This window comes from Nansenia antarctica (genome assembly GCF_963989245.1).
Source record: "Nansenia antarctica genome assembly, chromosome: 10".
Taxonomy (NCBI): Eukaryota; Metazoa; Chordata; class Actinopteri; order Argentiniformes; family Microstomatidae; genus Nansenia; species Nansenia antarctica.
The window spans coordinates 10,714,850-10,737,128 of record NC_137680.1 but is presented as its reverse complement, the minus strand read 5'-3'; the positions used below and the strand labels follow the sequence as shown (position 1 = coordinate 10,737,128).

General features: G+C 41.2%; 1 protein-coding gene across 1 annotated transcript; it reads left to right on the top strand.

Annotated features, from left to right (window-relative positions):
• Positions 1-6,834: 6,834 nt before the first annotated feature.
• On the top strand, positions 6,835-11,727 carry dek (DEK proto-oncogene). The gene is made up of 11 exons (XM_080540684.1): positions 6,835-6,963; positions 7,670-7,768; positions 7,948-8,057; positions 8,229-8,323; positions 9,065-9,185; positions 9,369-9,689; positions 9,958-10,161; positions 10,319-10,424; positions 10,612-10,757; positions 10,865-10,933; positions 11,052-11,727. The coding sequence occupies exons 1-11, from the start codon at positions 6,843-6,845 to the stop codon at positions 11,061-11,063; spliced, it is 1,404 nt and encodes a 467-aa protein (XP_080396810.1). The 5' UTR covers positions 6,835-6,842; the 3' UTR covers positions 11,064-11,727.
• The last annotated feature ends 10,552 nt before the right edge of the window (positions 11,728-22,279 follow it).

Here is a 22,279-nt window from a genome sequence, read left to right as displayed (position 1 = left end):
AGACAAGCCTACTCCTCGCCTTGCCTGCGGCATATATATACAGTATATTGATCAAACAAAAGCTGTGTTGCGTCCTAACCCGGCTTTTATTCCTAAGGTGGTTAATTGGTTTAGGGCTCAGAGTTGTGAGTTGGTGCCTTTTTTCCTCCTCCTCACGAAGGAGAGAGGGAGAGGCCCTTACACTGTTTATACCTGTGTACATGCGCTGGCCCAGTATGTGAAGCACACAGCAGGGCTGAGGTCTTCTCCTCAGCTTCTGGTCGGCTATGGCGGACAGAAAGTGGGGGCACCATTCTTGAATTAGCGGCCGTCTCATTGGCTTCGCATACGAGTCTCAGGGGCAGTCCGTGTCGGCTGGCATTCGGGCTCATTCCACCACAGGCATGGCAACTTCAGTGGCCATTCTCAGGCGAGTAGGAGAGGAGGAGATCTGTGAGGCAGCGCCCTGGTTGTCGTCATCACCTTTTGTACGGTATTACTTGAAGGATATATATATATATACATATGCTGTCCTCAGCATGTCTGGTGACTAGTGTAGCGGGGATGGCACTTGGGTTATACCCTGGTTGTGGAGGATTCCTCTCAAGTTGCTGTCAAGAGTAGATGCGGAAAGGAGGACGTTCACCTCCAGGTTGTTTTTTCCACAATAATGATGGCCATTCATGCTGCACTTAGGGGCTAGATCAGAGGGACAGACCCGGTGTAGATTGGATCAACACTTGTGTTGGATTGAGTCAACATCAGTGGTCAGGTCCGGGTGCCGGTGAGATTATTATGTTCCGATTAAGGATTTAGGGTCTCAGTGGGGGTACATTTGGCCTCGCTCGCTCCGCCTAAACCAATAGGAGCAGAGCTCCCCAATGGGGCAGAGCTCCGCGAAATAGTTAATGATTGTTACTGGAGGTAGACTCAGTTCTATGAGTGGAGCGGAGCCCCATAGGGCTTCTGGCCCAGCTCAACTTGTTAAATCCGGCTGTATTATGTAGTTTTGTGAGGACGAGTGACGGATGTCACCCCATTATATAGCACCCATAAGGGGTGGAGACATTTTAAAGTTTCAATCATTGGCTACCTAGGTAGCGGGGTAAACAAATAAGAGCAGAGCTCCCCTATGGGGCTCCGCTCCACTCATAGAACTGGAGTCTACTTAACTACAACAACAGTAACTATTGTTCTGTATCATGCAAAGCTCAGAGCACAGAGCACAGAGCACAGGAAAATAATCAATATGTTTACATTTGTACATGTGTACAATACATTTGTATTTAGAACAGGTTGGGTGCTAAAAACAACCATGTCAATTTAAACAGATTCCCGTTCCAGGTCTGCTTGTCACACACAAGCCCCTTCCGTTGACCTAGGAGGAAAGTGTAGGCTACACACAACAGTTCACCACATTGCAAATACTTAAGTAGTTTAAACTTGAAATCTTGACATAAAGAACACCTCATTGAAACATAGTTTCTTGAGGCCCAGGAATATCATTGCTCCCATTAACAAGGTACTTGGCGTCCTCTGCTGTTCATAAGAGGTAAAGGACTAAATACGTGATTGGAAGTGCAACAATGTAGCAGCATTATTTGGCAGGATTCCAAAAAATTGTTGAAATGAATTATTATTGCACAGTCTTGTATTTTTTGCACTTCTGATATAGCACCTTTTCCATTATCATGTTGGTGCATTTTCTTTTTAAATAATTATTTTTGCACAACCACATTTTTGCACAACCAAATAGAGAACCAGATAGCACAGATATTGCCAAATTACAAAACAAGAATAAACAAATGTGTTAACATACATGGGTTGCATTAATACACATACAAGTTACATTATATACATTTTGTATACATTAGTACAATGTCAAAGGAGGGGAAAAAAGGTGTCTTTGTTGATCTTTTTGTGAAAACAAAGCATGGGCACCCTTTCTGCAGTAGAACAAGATCACCAGGAAGATAATCAAAGAAGGGTTGCCAAATATTATTTAAAAAGTAATTGTCATTACCCTTTAATGTAGCACATTATCTATTAAATTATTATCAGACAAATCTCTGTCTCTCACAAAATGGACAATAAAGTTGACATATGATATTTTGTGTAGAGTGGACATGGAGCAGCAGGTGCATCTGTACCCGGAGGTGGCAGACCTGAGAGCAGAACAAGCCAGCAGGTCAGTCACTACAAGGCAGCACCCGGTCAGTCACTACAAGGCAGCACCCGGTCAGTCACTACAAGGCTGACCCATGAGATGCGTCCTGAAGAGAATGACCATCAGAATGACCACTCAGACAGAGCATGGTGGACACCTGCCTCCACAAAGGACATTCCCTGACGAGGAATCGAACCCTGGCTGCAGCGGTGAGAGTGCTAAATCATAACCACTAGACGACCTGGGAGGTAACTTACCTAATGGTCTAAGGCATTTAAAGGGAGCATGTTTGTCTGTCAGAGATGTAAATATAGATGAGTTATAGATGTTCTAGAGCCAAATCGGGGTCAAGTATGCAGCTACGGGAAAAAGGGAAAGAATCGACCAATAAAGATCATGTAGAAACCTTGCTTGGTAAAATATATTTATTATATTTATAATTTATCTTTGTAAGGAAGAGTGGAGCAGATTTTTTTATCCCTTCAGCGCTAATACAGGCTATCGGACAGTGATCGCTGATGTAATTTGTAAATGTAAACACCACTGGATATACTATGTTTATAATGCCTAGTTATTAGAATGATGTCTAGCAGGGTGGATCTATCTGGGTTCTTCGAGTTAGGTTGTGTTTGTTTTCAGATTAACTGTGACAATTGAACATGTTCTGGATGTATTGGATGTATCTGGATGAGCTTCTGCAAGCTCTTGCTGGGGACACCTTTAAAGAGTTTATTACAGTAATCTAGTCTTGTAGAGACAAGGTTGGGTCCATTCCATTCCATGCATTACAATGAGCACCTCCACCAGCCTTCCCAGCTTTACAGACGTTTTTTATGTTGGATGTCAAATACCAGAGAGTCATTGTCATTCAATGACATACAGCCACAGACAAGACATACAGTGTAGAAACAAAAAAGGAAATAAGAGTCAGCTAGCCAACCCAATAAAAAGCATAATTCTTCATACTAAAACGCTATTGACCTATAGTCCTGACCTAAAAGGGCATCCAACATTAGTCTAACAAACACTTTAAGTACATATTTGTGTTGTTGTTGCCATGTGTTGCAGTGGCAGACACAGGGTGAAGATGAGACAGCCTGACCATACCAATAAATTCCACCCAACCTAGATTGTATGGCGATAAAATTATATTTGATCTGTTTTGTTATTCTTGCTGAAATGACATTGACACGGGCAGGCTTGTTGTTCATTAGCACTTCAGATAGCCCTAGTGCAACATTCTACATACATTAAATATTAATGATGGGATCTGTTTTCACTTGGTTGACTGGCAGATAAGCAACTTGGCTTTGGGAACTCAATGAAGTTAATGATGAACCAGGCCGGGGCCAGACCCATGTGTGGCAGGAGCTCCCATTGTAAAAAAAAGTTTGTCCTTCAACTTGGTTTCTATTAGGATTTGACCTCAGTCTCACTAACATGGCCTTGATTATGTTTCCTCCTGGAGTGCCTCCAAGACACATGTTTTTTTATCTTGTTCTTTTGTTTGTTCTTTTTACCGGTTGTTAATCTCTGATCTTATCTAAAAGTCCATCAAGTGTTGAAGTTGTGATCTCTATGAATCATGACTATTTTGTCGGGAGATTGCCAACAGAGAGAGTGGATATGATTGACAAACATGGTCAAACTTGGTGACTTGTATATTATAATACCTGATATGATTCACTTTTATTATTTTATTATATTATTATTATTATTACTTATTATTCATTTACATCAGCATCTACTGTGAATATTCTTCTGAGAGGACTCAACAATGTCACTTTTTTTGAAAAATACAAGGTACCTGAGTATAGTAATTCAAAAAATTTTGCATTTTATTTTCTAGGTTTCTTACAATACAGCCTATTCTTTATTACAGGATGATCTTGTTTTTGTTTTTTCGGTATCGTTAGTGAAAAAGTGGGATCGGGACATCCCTAATCATAATGCTGATGTGGCCCAGGATGAAATTGAGTTTGACACCCCTGGCTTAGGGCATACCCCTTTTTAAATATATATATATATATATTTTTTTCTTCAATATGTATATATAACTTAGGAAGAGTTCAGAAATCTTATTGGTAGAATAACCCTGATTTTCAATCACTGCTTTCATGTGTCTTGGCATGCTCTCCACCAGTCTTTCACATTGCTGTTGAATGACTTTATGCCACTCCTGGCACAGAAAGTCAAGCATCCACCTTCCTCTTGATCATATTCCAGAGGTTTTCAATGGGGTTCAGGTCTGGAGATTGGGCTGGCCATGATCTGGTAGTAAAATCAGAATAACTGATATTTTGCAGTGGTCTCTCTTTTGCAGTGTGTGTGTGTGTGTGTGTGTGTGTGTGTGTGTGTGTGTGTGTGTGTGTGTGTGTGTGTGTGTGTGTGTGTGTGTGTGTGTGTGTGTGTGTGTGTGTGTGTGTGTGTGTGTGTGTGTGTGTGTGTGTGTGTGTGTAGTAAAGTTGCTGTAACACTTGAACTGTACTATCTAAGAGGCTGCTTAAATGTTAGCAATTTTCCTCTCCCAGAGCATTTAATATTTTATTGTAACAATTGTTACAATTCGATCAATTCAGCATATCATTAGGCTTTATTATTACCAGAGATTGCATACTACTCTCTATGCTATTGTCTCGCTGTTTTAATATGATTAAATGCTATTTGTTCAGTCAGTGAATCTTTTGACGCTGATGAACCATGAAGACGAATTGATGACTAATAATGATATCGAAAACGTATTTATTTAGGGGTGAGCGATATTTTCTGTTATACAACAGTTAGTTCCGACCAAGTCATTTGATTGGACAAGAGGCATTCCATGAGTTACGATATATAGTATAACAGCACTGGGACTTTTAACTATATGTATCACTCCGCCGCACAGGTGTTCTAAATTACCGTTAATTAGACTGCATTGTAGAGCGGACCTGCGCCATCGTACTGCTGTTCTAACCTGCGGACATTTGTCAGTGTGAGTTCAAGAGGCGCGTCTGATTCAATTGCTTGTGCTAGAATAGACTGTGTACTACTGGATACCTCACCGTATTCATTGTTAGAGAGTTGACTCATGTTGATATTTGACTATAATGTGCACACTAGAAAACGATGGAGCAGCGTGCTGTCTGATGTCAACTGGTCTGACTCTGAATCACATTCACACATGCCACCAAAGCGACTGTCAAACGAGTCATATTTCACTGGTTGCACAATACATGGAAATGTACAAATAAATGTACACGATACAAAGTAGCTAGTTTGTGTTCAGGTTACTAGGCAACAGTCCAGTTGAACAGTCCCGTTGCGGAACTATTTTTTCTTGACGGAGCCAAAATAAATGATTAAATAAACAAACAAATAATAATCTGTTGTCACTTATTACTGTTAATTAATAAATTGCGCTGTAGAACTGTTGTATAAAAGCAATATCACACTCGAGGTCATGTGTTATACTGAATATCAGCACGGCTGTGATTGTCTTCGGTACTCGGCCTGCGGCCTCGTACCTATGACCGAATCACAGCCGTGCTGATATTCAGTATAACACACTCCCTCTCGTGTGATATTGCTTAAATAGTTTGTAAATCGAGTGCACCCATGGAGACATACGGCGATAACCAATGAAAACGGGACAGATGAGTCATGATTGGCTCGTTTTTCCAATGTTGTGGTGCGTCACGTCCTCCGTGCTCCAATGGGCCAGGCAGACACGCCCACAGACTCCGCCCACCTTGCAAACCGCCATTTGGAAACTGTCTGAAAAAACAAACAAACCCATCCAGATTCACACACTGTTGATGACGAGGTAACATATAGTGCTTGTTTTGTCTTTCCGTGTAGTGTATTCACAATGTTCATGTATATTGTTTGTGTAATGTATAAGTCAACGTTTTAGAACATTTTGAAATGTTTCCTCAATTTTCTCAAATAGAATATTGTGGCTAGCCTCGGCAACGGAGCTAGTAGCTAGCCAGCCTAGCAACAACCAACAACAAACACACTGAATTATCGAGCTAGCTCATTGAACTGGCTAAATTATCTACGATTTATTATTGGGATAATTTAAGCCACTGTTTTCAACAAAAAAAAGCGTCAACTCCACAGGTCAGCTGTTTGCGAATCTTGCAGAGGAACTGTGTGATGGAGCTAAACTTTGACATGACGTATGAAGCCAATCATCTAGCTGGCTCTGTTGAAAAGGGACCTGCGCGCCAAATATCTATCAAGCTAACCGCAGGAACGGACACGTCTGAAGGGAGGGTTTCATATAACCTTGCATTTAGTGTGTAACATTTCATTTATTATATCAGAAGCCATAGATATATGAACAGACACGTTTATATGAAATAGACATGTTTTTTTCTTCTTCAATAGAACTGAAGCGTTGCATTCCACCCCAGCAATTTGACTGATTCCCCACTAACCCGTAGCTGGTTACGTTAATAATGGTTACCGATAATAGTTCAGTATTTGATGAGTATACCTACATTGAAATTATTTGTAATTTACTCAACACTATTCTCATTTTCAACTTAAAGCAAACTGACTTCAACTAAATGTGCACTCTTCAAAGGTGAAATGTAAAGGTGATGAAATCACACATTTTGTTCATGATGGCTACCTTCTCTCACACCTGCAAGGTATGTCATCAGATGTTGCAAAGAGTACCAACATGAGTGAAGTGAAGGATGAACCAATGGAGGAGGACGGCGACATCCGGAGGATGAAGACATCCGTCTCTGAGGATGAAGCCCCGGAGAAAGGACAGGCGGACATGGGTGCCTGGCAACAGAAACCACGGGGTCATAGAGGAATTGGTATGTGAAGGCAACTGATGACTCTCCTTCTCCAGCTTATTATTAAGGGTGCATTCGTAAATTCACTCTGAGAATGCTGGAGGGTGCACTGGGGTCAACGTCATAAAGGGACCAAGTAATTTGATTGGACAAGAGGCATTCCATGAATCCTGATCAGATTTCAAGAGCATATTTACGAACGCACCCTATATTGATAGCCAGTAAACTGGGACGGGTGTACTCATTATGGGGAAACGTTACCTTCACAACCCCTCCATGTATAGTGAAGTATACAGCACATTATTCTGCATCAGACACATAATTAGTAATATGGATGGACAGTTGTTTTTTTAATGTTCTGTAACATGCCACTCATTTGAACAGGCCCCTGTGTTCCTCTTTTTAATCTGATCTGTTTGTTTGTAATTTGCCGGGCTCTTTGACGCAGACACACTTAGCGTTCCCGCCGTAAAAAAAACAAAACTAAAGTGAGAGTGGCAGCAAGGATCAAGATGGAGAAGCTAAAATCTCAGCTAGCAAAGGGAGAGTGAAAATAGGCTTCGGGTCCGGGTAGGGCTTGGACCGGGGTAAATGCTTAGCTCGTCGGGTAGGGCCGGGCGCGGTCTGAGGTTTCAGGCCCGTGCTGACCTCTAATCCACAGTCCTGGTTTGCTTACAGTTGATTAACCAGTTGTGATGAATGTTAATTGATTCTGCTCTGCTTGCAGCTGTAGGCGATATAATTGAAGGAAAGAGGGAGAAAAAGACTGTGCAGAGATTGGATTTCCAGATCTCAAAACCGAAGGAGCGGCTGAAGATTGAAAATGGTATGGTATAAGTATAGCCAATAATATTATAGGTAAGGTACAGGTATAGCTAAGAAAACCTTTCCTATGTGTTTATTGTCTTTAGTGTCCCCTCTGGATTTGAAACCATGCTCACATACTCAACCACTAAACCATAAAAGCTCTGTGTCTGAACTCTACATTTTTCCCCATTCTCTCAGGTTGTGGAGATAAATTGGGTGATATTGCGCGGTCGAACCACCACATTGGTAAGATGAAGGTTCCAGATCTGAAACCTCTCCACAAGATCCTCTTTGATAGGCCAGGAGCTGTAAGTGTACAACTTTTCGAGGGGGAAAGTTTGATCAAAATGAAATAATAAAGTTATGTTCTGTCCCACTGAATGAAAAACTGAATTTTCACGCCTGTGTAAATAGTTGTATTTCTTAAACTGCTGGGATAATATATACTGTCTAACATTAATGGTCATCTCCTCCCTCAGGTGGCCACAATGAGGAAAAACATGCGGTTGTTCAACGGCTTCGCATTTGAGGTTGACAGTGACTCCTACATCAAAAAGAGGGATAAGATGATGAAGTAAGAGGGCAGGGGGCAGCTCTTCACAGTATGATAGGGAGGGGAATAGAGAGAGCATACATTAAGATATTGCCCACTCATACTACACTACTCAAAAAATTAATAAGGGAACACTTAATCATCACGGTATAACACCAAGTCAATTAAACTGGGATATCGATCTGTCCAGTTAGGAAGCGTAAATTATTGTTAATAAATTTCACCTCCTTTGGTGCAAATGAAAGTGACAACAGGTGGACAGGAGAGGCAACAGCAAGACAACCCCCAAAAAGGAAATGGTTTTGCATGTGGTGGCCACAGACCATTTCGCTCTCCTTATCCTTCCTGACAGATTTTTCTCTAGTTTTGCATTTTGCTAGTGCCCATGTCACTACTGGTAGCATGAGGCGGTACCTGCAGCTCATTAAGGTTTCACAGGTAGCCCAGCTCCTCCATTCTCTTCACAGATGAGAGCAGGTTCACACCGAGCACATGTGACAAACGTGAAAGAGTCTGGAGACGCTGTGGCGAATGTTATGCTGCCTGCAACATCATCCAGCATGACCAGTTTGGTGTGTCAGTGATGGTCTGGGGAGGCATATCCTTGAAGTGTTCCCTTAAATTGTTTGAGCAGTGTGTATAGACAATAATATGGGACTAGCACATTCAAAAGTTGTCTAATGCAAGTTGATGTGACTCCAACTAACATTGTTATTATTACTTAAACAAACGAATTACAGATTTTTATTCTGTTATTTTTAGAATAACAAACTCAAGATTAAGGACCATCTGTAAGGTATTGGACCTAGAGAAGGGAGGAAACCAGTCAGTCCTCATCGACAGGATCCTGACGTTCCTCATGGCACCAAAAATCACAGGAAAGGTGAGCTACAGATCTGATTATTTTTCACCTGCTGTTTCTCACTATATTTCCCATGTTTCCAACCATGTCAGGTTTTGCCTTTTTTGGACTATTCCAATAGTTCCACTATTTATTTAACCAGGTCTGCTTTTAACCAATGACTTCTCTTGAGAAAATGTAACTTTGTTTCTATCCCATCTGCAGCTTGTCATCTCAAAGAAGAAGAAGAAGTCGAAGAAGAACATCTCAGCCAAAGACACTAAGGGAAAGGCCAAGGCCAAGCCGAAGAGTGCGTCAAGCAGCCCCAGGAAGCTCAAAGCGGAGAGCAAATCTAAAGCCATCGTCACAGACTCCAGCAGCGAAGACGATGACGAAGAGGAAGAGGACAAGCAGGAAGTCAAGGTAGAGCTAGATTTTTCAGACCCTGAAAATAAGGGTGGGAAAATGGCAAAGAAAGATAACACTGATGATTCTGCTGAGGATGATGACGAGGAGGAGGATGACGACGACGACGAGGAAGATGAGGTGAGGTGAATTCTGTAAAAGAATTAAGCTGATATGGTAAGATAAAAGTATTTCACAGCTTCATTTCCCATTGTCTCTGTGGCTTTATGGCTTCTGATATTTTATACATGTTGTGGTTTCACACACTTGTCCCATTATGACAATGCTGACTGGAGAGAGGATATTCATATAGCGGCTCATCCAAAGGAAGAATTTATTTTAAGAGGCAGCTTGCTTCATTATTTAAATTGTAACCCTTCTTTTAATTGTAACCCTTCTTTCAATTCAGGAGCCCAAGTCAAAAACAGCAGCCAAAGGGAAGGCTACTGCTAAGAAAAGGACACCTGCCAAGAAGCCCAGTCGGCCAGCGAAGAAGGCAGCTCCTGCTAAAAAGAAGATGAAAAAGGAAATGTCTGACCAGTCAGAGTCTGATTCGAACAAAGATGAGGAAGATGAGGATGAGAAAGGTAGCGACAGTGAAGTTGAGGAGAAGGTGAGACCGTGTTACATATTTGATTTGTCCAACAGATGGATGCTTTTCCCTTCCTATGCGCCCTTCCTATTTGGCATTGAATGAGAACTGGTCGTGCTGGTAAGTGATGTAATAGAGTGATCTCATGGGTTGAATATTAGTTTTGTCCTACTTGCAGCCAAAAAAGAAACCAGCAGCCAAGAGGCCAGCACCAGTCAAGCCAGCTGCAAAGACCAAGAAAGCCGACAGTAGCAGTAACAGACGGAAAACGACTACAGACAAAGGTAAAACTATGTGGCAGACTTTCTACGTCCATATATCCGTCTTCCCATATTAGTGCCATGCAATCTGTTTTGGTGGATACAGAGAGAGAGAAGTTGTCCAAATACTCTTAAGTCTATCTTGTTATTGTAATGTAAAAGCCAGAATAATTGTAATTTACTTTTTGTCATGGTTTAAAATAAAAAATAGGAGCAGACAACAGCTCTGACGATGACGAACCTTTGATCAAAATGATCAAGAAGCCTCCGTCGGATGAGCAGCTGAAGGATACAGTCAAGGGACTGCTGAAAGAGGCCAATCTGGAGGAGATGACCATGAAGCAGATCTGTCAAAAGGTAGCCTATATTTAATCATCAGCCCTCAGAGATTTAACATCTTAGGTACAGTTGGTTTAACTGTAAAATACTCCTGACCACTCCTCACACAGTAAGGTTTGTTTCAGGTGTACGATACATACCCAGAGTATGACCTGGCCAGCAGAAAGGACTACATCAAGGCGACAGTAAAAACAGTGAGTTACTTGGCCTCCCTCAATATCAAGAATTAGCAGTCCTGAAATAAAACAAGAACTCAAGACCATAATATATCCACCTATCAATACAACACTGACTGATTTTCTTCTTTTTCAGCTGATCTCCTAAAGGAAAATGTTGAACACAGAGGCCATAGAAGCTGTCCTCCTGTGAAAGATATGAGTGAATGTTAAAATGCTGGAAAAGGAAAAACAAGACAATGTATGTAGCTACAGTATACCTGCTCGGTTTTTATACATTTTTGCAATATGTAATTTTCATTTTGACAGAATGCCTCAAGTCTTTTTCCCCAGCTTCTAAGGGTTGTATGTTTCAGTCACTGGCTGTACATAAATTGCTATTTTTCAGTATTGAGCAGAACTAACAATGTTGAAATATACTAGGTTGAGGTCCAATCCGTCTTATTTAGTAACCGTTAATTGAAAAACATTTCTCAGTAAATCTTCATTGTTGAACTTAGTTTACGTGTAATTTACCTCTACAAATTGTCCACCTTTCCTCTTGGTCTTTACCGATCTAGATATTTTCATCTGTGGCATTTCTGGAGCAGCCTTGTAGTAATAAAGTTGTTGTAAAGTTGCCTTTTCAAGTGCTTAGTTTAAGAACAGGGATATGACCTGGGTTTTTGAGGTAACTACCCAGTTCTACCATACCCTTGGAAAGGAGACTGGGAGGACTATTACATTTTGAATTAAAACGTTTTGCAGGTCAAAATGGCAAGCTGTTCAGGTTTTGAGGAGTATTTATTGTACCGGTCAAGAGTCGTGCATTGTCTGCCAAACATATCTTCATTGCATTTTTAAAAATGTAAATGTGTACATATGTTTCTGAATTAGTAGTTATACCATGTTTAATGGAATCCCATTTTGGCCCATAAATGTGTCTCCATAGTAGGGATTGATTTGTGGTTATTACTGTTTGTAATTGTTGAATGAAGAATTGCTTCTTTGTGGTCAAACAGAGTACACTTCCATTGAATTGAATTGTCTTGCGTTATGTATTGCATATAGATTAAATCTGCTTTTTGAATATAAACCGTTTTTATCAGCATTTTGTTATAACTTAGCATTGTTTTGAGGGGTGATGACAACAATTCTCAAATGAATAATAAAGAGTTGGAGGCAAATCCAGGGCTAAAGGTAAGAACCACTGAAAAAACCTTTACTGGATGGCTGGGACCTGTCTTATACCCAAATGACTTCCGAAAGTGTATTGAAAGACATGTGAAAAAGCTTCTTCCACTCTGGGAAGACTTTCTACTAGTTTTTAGAATGATTGCAGGGATTTTCTCCCATTCAGCCACAAGAGCATTAATGAGGTAGGGCACTGAGACTCGCAGTCTGCGTTCCAATTCATCCCAAAGGTGTTCGATGGGGTTGAGGTCAGAGCTCTGTCCAGTCAAGTTCTCCCAGACCAAACTTGGCAAACCATGTCATTATGGACCTCACTTTGTGTATGGGGGCATTGTCATGCTGAAACTGGAAAGGGCCTTCCCCAAACTGTTGCCACAAAGTTGGAAGCATACAATTCTCTAGAATTGCATTGTATGCTGTAGCATTAAGATTTCCCTTCACTGGAACTAAGGGGCCTAGCCCAAACCATGAAAACAGTCCCAGACAATAATTGTGTCCAGTATACTTTAGTACACTTTATAGTGTATTATGAATAAATTACACACACTGTTGATTAGGCTGTCACTACCAACTCAGCGACTTCCTCTTTTTTCTCTTGGTCCTGATCAGTCCCTTCCAGTGATAAACATTCCCATAACATGATGATGTAGTTTCCATTATTATATTTTTATTTGGAATTTGGGAGAAATGTATCAGTAGGTAACACATACGTAATTTTTTCCAGAGCTGTATATTTTAAGGTCCAGCATGTACTTTTGCATGTTGCTGGCCACATTGGAAATACATTCCAAAAATGAGTAAACATTTATAAATGTTTGCATTTGAGCTAATTTTATGTGAGCCACAGCAAGGGGGCGTAAATGTAAATGTTTCTGAATGTTTCTTTCACTTTGAAAGTGTCTAGTGGACTTTGAAGTAACAACATTTGGAATCTTTGGAATGACCCTGAAATGCCTTCACTCCTTGTTGTAGACATATTGACTGCATTCGGTTTGCATAACCAACATTGATATGATATGTACATTTGAGGTTAATTTAATCCCCCATGATCAAATAAATCCTCTATAAAGCTCGCATTTAAAGTCAATCATAGATTCAATAGGCCTACTCATATGGAACAACACAACATCCTTTTTTAAATAAGGTCCGTCAGAATTAATCTGCCCCAAACATTATTGGGCCATTGTGCACCATAGACTACCACTCGTTGATAGTCAGTATCACTGCAGGAGAAGTGATCAGGAGGTTTGGACGTTACGAACCATCAGTGTCTGTCATCTGGACGAAGGAGTCATCAAATTGCATTTGTATTTGCGACGTTCTAGGTACGTATGATTTTACTACAACCCAAATTAAAGTGAGTAGTATTACTATTAGATCACCTCAATCACGAACAAACAAACTCAGCTGTAGGCCTACTGGGACTTGTTTTATTTATTGTTAATTTGGCAGGGACAATGTACCGGTACATCAAAGAATGCACCAGAATTAGCCAAGTAGGCTAGTTTTCATCCATTCAGTCCCTGAACAGCTTAAAGAAAGACAGGCATTGGACATTTACATTACATTGCATTATATATGGTTAACACTAATGGTTATTAGCATAAAAAACAACAATCTAGAGTTAATAAAAGGCTGAATGTCAGTGTTTGTCAACCTGATGTGGTTATGTGTAGCATTGAATGGGGGTTGCTTATTCTTATAAAGATGAAAAACATAATCCTGAAGTAATAACTATGTTGTTTGTGTTCGCACATATGATATGAATGGTGCTGGGGAGTAGTTCCACAACACGTGAGCTTTGAATGATAAGGTTCTATCTCCGTTTAGGGCAGTTCAGAGATATTGAGCGTCAAAGTTTTTACATTCCATTATGTTTTGTGAGATGGAACCTTTGTCTTTTATTAATTACTAACTCAAAAATGTCAACATTTTAAAAATAACACCACACGGGCATTAATAAACACCTAATGGATCAGATTATGTAAAAATAACTCAATTTTGACAAAAATGGAGATAGAACCTTATCATTCTAACGTCACGAACACCTGGTGCATTTTGCTCCAGTTACACTAAATTCAAATCAGAGTTATTTTTCCAGGAGTTATTTACTTCCTTCCTTTGTCACTACAAGCATAAGAACCCCCTGACCCCTGACCCCCTGACCCCCTAACCCTAATATTTCATGCCTTCTTGACAACCTGGTTCACCCTGCTGCTAAGCAGGTTGGTCCACCTCATGTGTTTCTCTCTGACAGCGATGTCGGTGTCTGATTGTGGTGTTTTGGATGAAAGAGTTGTGAACTACTTTTTCACAGTAGCTTTACGTTGACAGAGTACTGTGTGTTTCTCTCAGCGGTAGCTTCAGGGTAGTTCAACTTCTTCCCATGTAATGTAATGTATTGGTAGTTTAGTTAATTGAGGTGGATGTAATTCCAGTTTTTCCATGGCTGGGACCTGTCTTATACCCAAATGACTTCCTTGCAAGTATATCAGAAAGTGTATTGAAAGACCTGTGTGAAAAAGCTTCTTCCACTCTGGGAAGACTTTCTACTAGTTTTTAGAATGATTGCAGGGATTTTCTCCCATTCAGCCACAAGAGCATTAATGAGGTAGGGCACTGAGACTCGCAGTCTGCGTTCCAATTCATCCCAAAGGTGTTCGATGGGGTTGAGGTCAGAGCTCTGTCCAGTCAAGTTCTCCCAGACCAAACTTGGCAAACCATGTCATTATGGACCTCACTTTGTGTATGGGGGCATTGTCATGCAGAAACTGGAAAGGGCCTTCCCCAAACTGTTGCCACAAAGTTGGAAGCATACAATTCTCTAGAATCGCATTGTATGCTGTAGCATTCAGATTTCCCTTCACTGGAACTAAGGGGCCTAGCCCAAACCATGAAAACAGTCCCAGGCAATAATTGTGTCCAGTATACTTTAGTACACTTTATAGGGCCGGTTTCACAGACAAGGCTTAAGCCTAGTCCTGGACTAAATCACACTTTCAATGTAAAATCTCCATTGAAGATGTTTTTTAGTCTAGGACTAGGCTTAAGCCTTGTCTGTGAAACCGGCCAATAGTGTATTATGAATAAATTACACACTGTTGATTAGGCTGTCACTACCAACTCAGCGACTTCCTCTTTTTTCTCTTGGTCCTGATCAGTCCCTTCCAGTGATAAAAATTCCCATAACATGATCTAGTTTCCATTATTATATTTTTATTTGGAATTTGGGAGAAATGTATCAGTAGGTAACACATACCTATAAATAGTCAAAACAGAGAAGCTGAGAATTGTTCTGTGGTCCCTTATTTTTTTCCAGAGCTGTATATTTTAAGGTCCAGCATGTACTTTTGCATGTTGCTGGCCACATTGGAAATACATTCCAAAAATGAGTAAACATTAATAAATGTTTGCATTTGAGCTAATTTTATGTGGGCCACAGCAAGGGGGCGTAAATGTAAATGTTTCTGAATGTTTCTTTCACTTTGAAAGTGTCTAGTAGACTTTGAAGTAACAACATTTGGAATCTTTGGAATGACCCTGAAATGCCTTCACTCCTTGTTGTAGACATATTGACTGCATTCGGTTTGCATAACCAACATTTGTAGCCTATATGATATGTACATTTGAGGTTAATTTAATCCCCCATGATCAAATAAATCCTCTATAAAGCTCGCATTTAAAGTCAATCATAGATTCAATAGGCCTACTCATATGGAACAACACAACATCCTTTTTTAAATAAGGTCCGTCAGAATTAATCTGCCCCAAACATTATTGGGCCATTGTGCACCATAGACTACCACTCGTTGATAGTCAGTATCACTGCAGGAGAAGTGATCAGGAGGTTTGGACGTTACGAACCATCAGTGTCTGTCATCTGGACGAAGGAGTCATCAAATTGCATTTGTATTTGCGACGTTCTAGGTACGTATGATTTTACTACAACCCAAATTAAAGTGAGTAGTATTACTATTAGATCACCTCAATCACGAACAAACAAACTCAGCTGTAGGCCTACTGGGACTTATTTTATTTATTGTTAATTTGGCAGGGACAATGTACCGGTACATCAAAGAATGCACCAGAATTAGCCAAGTAGGCTAGTTTTCATCCATTCAGTCCCTGAACAGCTTAAAGAAAGACAGGCATTGGACATTTACATTACATTGCATTATATATGGTTAACACTAATGGTTATTAGCATAAAAAACAACAATCTAGAGTTAATAAAAGGCTGAATGTCAGTGTTTGTCAACCTGATGTGGTTATGTGTAGCATTGAATGGGGGTTGCTTATTCTTATAAAGATGAAAAACATAATCCTGAAGTAATAACTATGTTGTTTGTGTTCGCACATATGATATGAATGGTGCTGGGGAGTAGTTCCACAACACGTGAGCTTTGAATGATAAGGTTCTATCTCCGTTTAGGGCAGTTCAGAGATATTGAGCGTCAAAGTTTTTACATTCCATTATGTTTTGTGAGATGGAACCTTTGTCTTTTATTAATTACTAACTCAAAAATGTCAACATTTTAAAAATAACACCACACGGGCATTAATAAACACCTAATGGATCAGATTATGTAAAAATAACTCAATTTTGACAAAAATGGAGATAGAACCTTATCATTCTAACGTCACGAACACCTGGTGCATTTTGCTCCAGTTACACTAAATTCAAATCAGAGTTATTTTTCCAGGAGTTATTTACTTCCTTCCTTTGTCACTACAAGCATAAGAACCCCCTGACCCCTGACCCCCTGACCCCCTAACCCTAATATTTCATGCCTTCTTGACAACCTGGTTCACCCTGCTGCTAAGCAGGTTGGTCCACCTCATGTGTTTCTCTCTGACAGCGATGTCGGTGTCTGATTGTGGTGTTTTGGATGAAAGAGTTGTGAACTACTTTTTCACAGTAGCTTTACGTTGACAGAGTACTGTGTGTTTCTCTCAGCGGTAGCTTCAGGGTAGTTCAACTTCTTCCCATGTAATGTAATGCATTGGTAGTTTAGTTAATTGAGGTGGATGTAATTCCAGTTTTTCCATGGCTGGGACCTGTCTTATACCCAAATGACTTCCTTGCAAGTATATCAGAAAGTGTATTGAAAGACCTGTGTGAAAAAGCTTCTTCCACTCTGGGAAGACTTTCTACTAGTTTTTAGAATGATTGCAGGGATTTTCTCCCATTCAGACACAAGAGCATTAATGAGGTAGGGCACTGAGACTCGCAGTCTGCGTTCCAATTCATCCCAAAGGTGTTCGATGGGGTTGAGGTCAGAGCTCTGTCCAGTCAAGTTCTCCCAGACCAAACTTGGCAAACCATGTCATTATGGACCTCACTTTGTGTATGGGGGCATTGTCATGCAGAAACTGGAAAGGGCCTTCCCCAAACTGTTGCCACAAAGTTGGAAGCATACAATTCTCTAGAATCGCATTGTATGCTGTAGCATTCAGATTTCCCTTCACTGGAACTAAGGGGCCTAGCCCAAACCATGAAAACAGTCCCAGGCAATAATTGTGTCCAGTATACTTTAGTACACTTTATAGGGCCGGTTTCACAGACAAGGCTTAAGCCTAGTCCTGGACTAAATCACACTTTCAATGTAAAATCTCCATTGAAGATGTTTTTTAGTCTAGGACTAGGCTTAAGCCTTGTCTGTGAAACCGGCCAATAGTGTATTATGAATAAATTACACACTGTTGATTAGGCTGTCACTACCAACTCAGCGACTTCCTCTTTTTTCTCTTGGTCCTGATCAGTCCCTTCCAGTGATAAACATTCCCATAACATGATCTAGTTTCCATTATTATATTTTTATTTGGAATTTGGGAGAAATGTATCAGTAGGTAACACATACCTATAAATAGTCAAAACAGAGAAGCTGAGAATTGTTCTGTGGTCCCTTGTTTTTTTCCAGAGCTGTATATTTTAAGGTCCAGCATGTACTTTTGCATGTTGCTGGCCACATTGGAAATACATTCCAAAAATGAGTAAACATTAATAAATGTTTGCATTTGAGCTAATTTTATGTGGGCCACAGCAAGGGGGCGTAAATGTAAATGTTTCTGAATGTTTCTTTCACTTTGAAAGTGTCTAGTAGACTTTGAAGTAACAACATTTGGAATCTTTGGAATGACCCTGAAATGCAGAACGCAGAGCGTTTGGAGCAAAGTCATTAGCCTTCACTCCTTGTTGTAGACATATTGACTGCATTCGGTTTGCATAACCAACATTTGTAGCCTATATGATATGTACATTTGATGTTAATTTAATCCCCCAGGATCAAATAAATCCTCTATAAAGCTCGCATTTAAAGTCAATCATAGATTCAATAGGCCTACTCATATGGAACAACACAACATCCTTTTTGAAATAAGGTCCGTCAGAATTAATCTGCCCCAAACATTATTGGGCCATTGTGCACCATAGACTACCACTCGTTGATAGTCAGTATCACTGCAGGAGAAGTGATCAGGAGGTTTGGACGTTACGAACCATCAGTGTTACGGTACATGTGGGAATACGGTACATGTGGGAAAACTAGGGTTAGGGTTAGGTGCTACGTCGACTTGGTACATGCTGGTATGTCTAACCCTAACCCTACCCCTAACCCTAACACTGACCGTAGCACCCTAGCACCTAACCCTAACCCTAGTTTTCCCACATGTACCGTAACATATATAAGTGTATATTGTATCTCTCCTCCTCCTCCTCCTCCTCCTCCTCCTCCTCAGTGCCAGAGTCTGCCAGGGAGCCTGGCGTGTGAGCAGCCAGCCCACGCGGACAGAGAGGGCGCGCGACTGGAGGAAGAGCGGACGCATCGTCAGGAAGGCCTGAGAGAAGACCACTTGTTGTTGAACAGAAGTTCAAAAGCACAAACACTCTGTAAGCTGTGGGACTGAAAGACTGAAAGACTGAAACCTCTCGAACTTGCCTTCTTCTTTTTGTGTCCACAAGAGAGTCAGTTACAAGGCTCGGCTAGATGTGGTTCAACCACAGCTGCTGAACACACTGCTGTCCCTTCTCATTGAACTCTGCCAAGTCCGATGCTGTGCAGGGCTGCTCCAGCAGGGGGCATATCAGGAGGTGCTGCACGGTCTGTGGTTCAGTGCCACAGTCACACACAACGTCCCCGTCATTTAGGTATCCCCATTTCAAGACAAACCATCTTGAACTTGCCAATGAGGCATTTGTACATTTATACATATATATGTTACGGTACATGTGGGAACGCGGTACATGTGGGAAAACTAGGGTTAGGGTTAGGTGCTAGGGTGCTACGGTTAAGGTTAGGGTTAGGGTTAGGGGTAGGGTTAGGGTTAGGATTAGGATTAGGGTTAGGGTTAGACATGCCAGCATGTACCAAATCGACGTAGCACCTAACCCTAACCCTAGTTTTCCCACATGTACCGTGTTCCCACATGTACCGTAACATATACATATACAACAGCTTGATCTGCTGCAGCCCAGTAGGCTCAAACACATGTCTGGTTGGTCTGATCCAAACATTTCCCCTGGGGACTAGGGCCCACTCCCATTTCTTATTTTCACCCCTACCGCTCGTTTTGGAGTGCCCCTCGCTTTTCGGCTTGCCCCCTCGGAACAGAGTTACGAGGGGTAGCGGTTGAAATCGTATCCCATATGAAATGGGATAACCCTTCAAGACCCTGATACGTCATCCGTAGTATCAGTAGAAAAGCATCGACACTCGCATTTCACGCGATCAATCGCTCAAACAAGTCATCAAATACAAAAGAACAACGCTTCATTACCAGGCCAGTTCATGACAGAATAGTGGTGCTCTGTAGGCTAGCAGCCTGTGCTCCTACCCTGCCAGTCTGCACTGATATTAGAGGAGCAGTAACAGGTGCAACAACTTCGCGGCTGGACTTAAATTAAATGGAGATATGTCAAAATGTGGGACTATCATGCACAAATCAGCCTTAAAACATTGTTGTAATGTTAGATAGCTAGCTGGAGACATTTTTAAACCATTTTATTAACTAAGAAAATCTTTTTTTTAAATTGTTGCATGTTCGATAATGTGCCATTATCTTGCAGATGATTCGCTAGGCATTCTGGGAGATTTCAACACTCGATTTTAACCCTCGCTTTGGAGTGTGCCTCTGAAAAAATCCTCAATTTGGAGGGTCAACTACCACTTCGCCCTACCCCTCGATACCAACAAGAATCGGGACACCCTACCCCCTCCTACGCACAAAACGGAGGGGTAGGGCTAAGTGGTAGGACCCAGGGGTGAACTGGGATTGGGCCTTTGGTCTCTGAACAGTGAGTAGAGTCTGACTCTCACCTATACTCTTACCTTACAACATGAGGGCAGGTGTAAGTGTGGACATGATTGGTAGAGACATGGAAGTGTAGACATGTGATTGGTGGAGATGTGGAAGGGTGGGAGGTGTAAGTCTGGACATGTGGAGGAGGTGTAAGTGTGGACGTGATTGGTGGAAGTGTGGACATGTGATTGGTGGAGGAGGTGGAAGTGTGGACATGTGATTGGTGGAGACTTGGAAGTGTGGACATGTGATTGGTGGAAACCTGGAAGTGTAGACGTGATTGGTGCAGACGTGGAAGGGTGGACATGTGATTGGTGGAGGAGGTGTAAGTGTAGACATGTGATTGGTAGAGGAGGTGTAAGTGTAGACATGTGATTGGTGGAGACATGGAAGTGTGGACATGTGATTGGTGAAGGAGGCGTAAGTGTAGACATGTGATTGGTGGAGACTTGGAAGTGTGGACATGATTGGTGGAAGTGTGGACATGTGATTGGTGGAAGTTTTGTTGTTTATGTATCTGCTCATCAATCTATCAATCAATCACTTTATTTTGTTGTTGTTGTTTGGTTGTTTGTGATGTGAGCTGCTCTTATGCCTTAATTTCCTCTCGGGGATCAATAAAGTACCTATCTATCTATCTATCCATCCGTCTACCTATCTATCTATCTATCTATCTATTGTACCTGTGTTTTCTTAGCTCTGTCCTATCACGTTATGTGAGATCAGGCGCATCAGATTTCACTCTAACCAAGATGTGGGAGAAGAAAGCATATTTTGTTTAGACATGTCCAGCTGGTTTCTCACCTTTCGAGAGACATGTGTAAAATGAAGCCCCCAGCAGAAGACGAGAATGTCTTAACCAACTTGTTTACGGTCAAGGAGACTGTCGGAGAATGTTGCATGTCAAGTTTAGTTTCTATTTAAGTTGTTTTTTGTTCCTTGTTCTTTTTTTAAACATTCCCTCAGCACTCCTAAGATGGTAGGTATGTAAAATAAAATAGAAGATTTCAAGATTATTAATCTTAATCCATGGTTTAAATCAGTGCCTCTCAGTGGTGTAGTCTAGGTGATACGCAGGACTATGCCGTATACCCACTAGGAAAGGCCAAGGATTTCCGTATACCCACTTGTAAATGTGTGAGGAATCGAGGATACGTAACAGCGTTTTGTGACAGAACTTTCACACTTTCATTCATAAAATTCACCCTGTCTGTGTTACGAAGCACTTGACTTTTGGACCATTGGGACTGACTACACCAGTCAACGGGGGGAAATGCGACATGAATTATGTCAAAATGCAGCACTATCATGCACAGATCAGCCTTATAACATGTCATGTTAGATATATAACATTAGACAGTGAGCACAGATTTATTTTTATGGCATTCCGAAATCAACGATATGAGGCTGGGAGGGAAAAATCACAGTATTATACCCACTACAAAAAACTAGACTACACCACTGGTAGGTATGTAAAATAAAATAAAAGATTTAAAGATGACTAATCTTAATCCATGGTTTAAATCAGTGCCTCTCCTCATCCCGCTATGCCTGGATGCTGTTATCTGACTATGCGATGAGAGAGGCAGTCATTCCCTCCCTACTGTCTCATACAGCTCTGTCAGCGTACAGGCAGCAAAACGTCAACATACGCCTGTGTGTGTGTGTGTGTGTGTGTGTGTGTGACTGTGTGTATATACACCCACCCCTCCCACCGGCAGTCCCCCAAGACCAGCAGGGTTCGAGTTATAAGCTGATCTCTGTGGGGGTCTCCAAAATAACAGTGCGAAATGTTCTCATGCACGCGCGAATCATGCCCACACAGCGATGGGACTTACAAGTTTTAATTAGCTATAGGCAGTAGCGGATTAAAGTGGTCAGTGGCCCTAGGCT

What these genes read in the sequence shown, in the direction of transcription:
- dek (XM_080540684.1), top strand. Translation starts at nt 6,843, where the DNA reads ATGGAGGAGGACGGCGACATCCGGAGGATGAAGACATCCGTCTCTGAG. An exon ending in TCTTTGATAGGCCAGGAGCT is followed by an intron (nt 8,058 to 8,228) that starts GTAAGTGTACAA and finishes CTCCTCCCTCAG; the next exon opens with GTGGCCACAATGAGGAAAAA. An exon ending in ACAGTGAAGTTGAGGAGAAG is followed by an intron (nt 10,162 to 10,318) that starts GTGAGACCGTGT and finishes TCCTACTTGCAG; the next exon opens with CCAAAAAAGAAACCAGCAGC.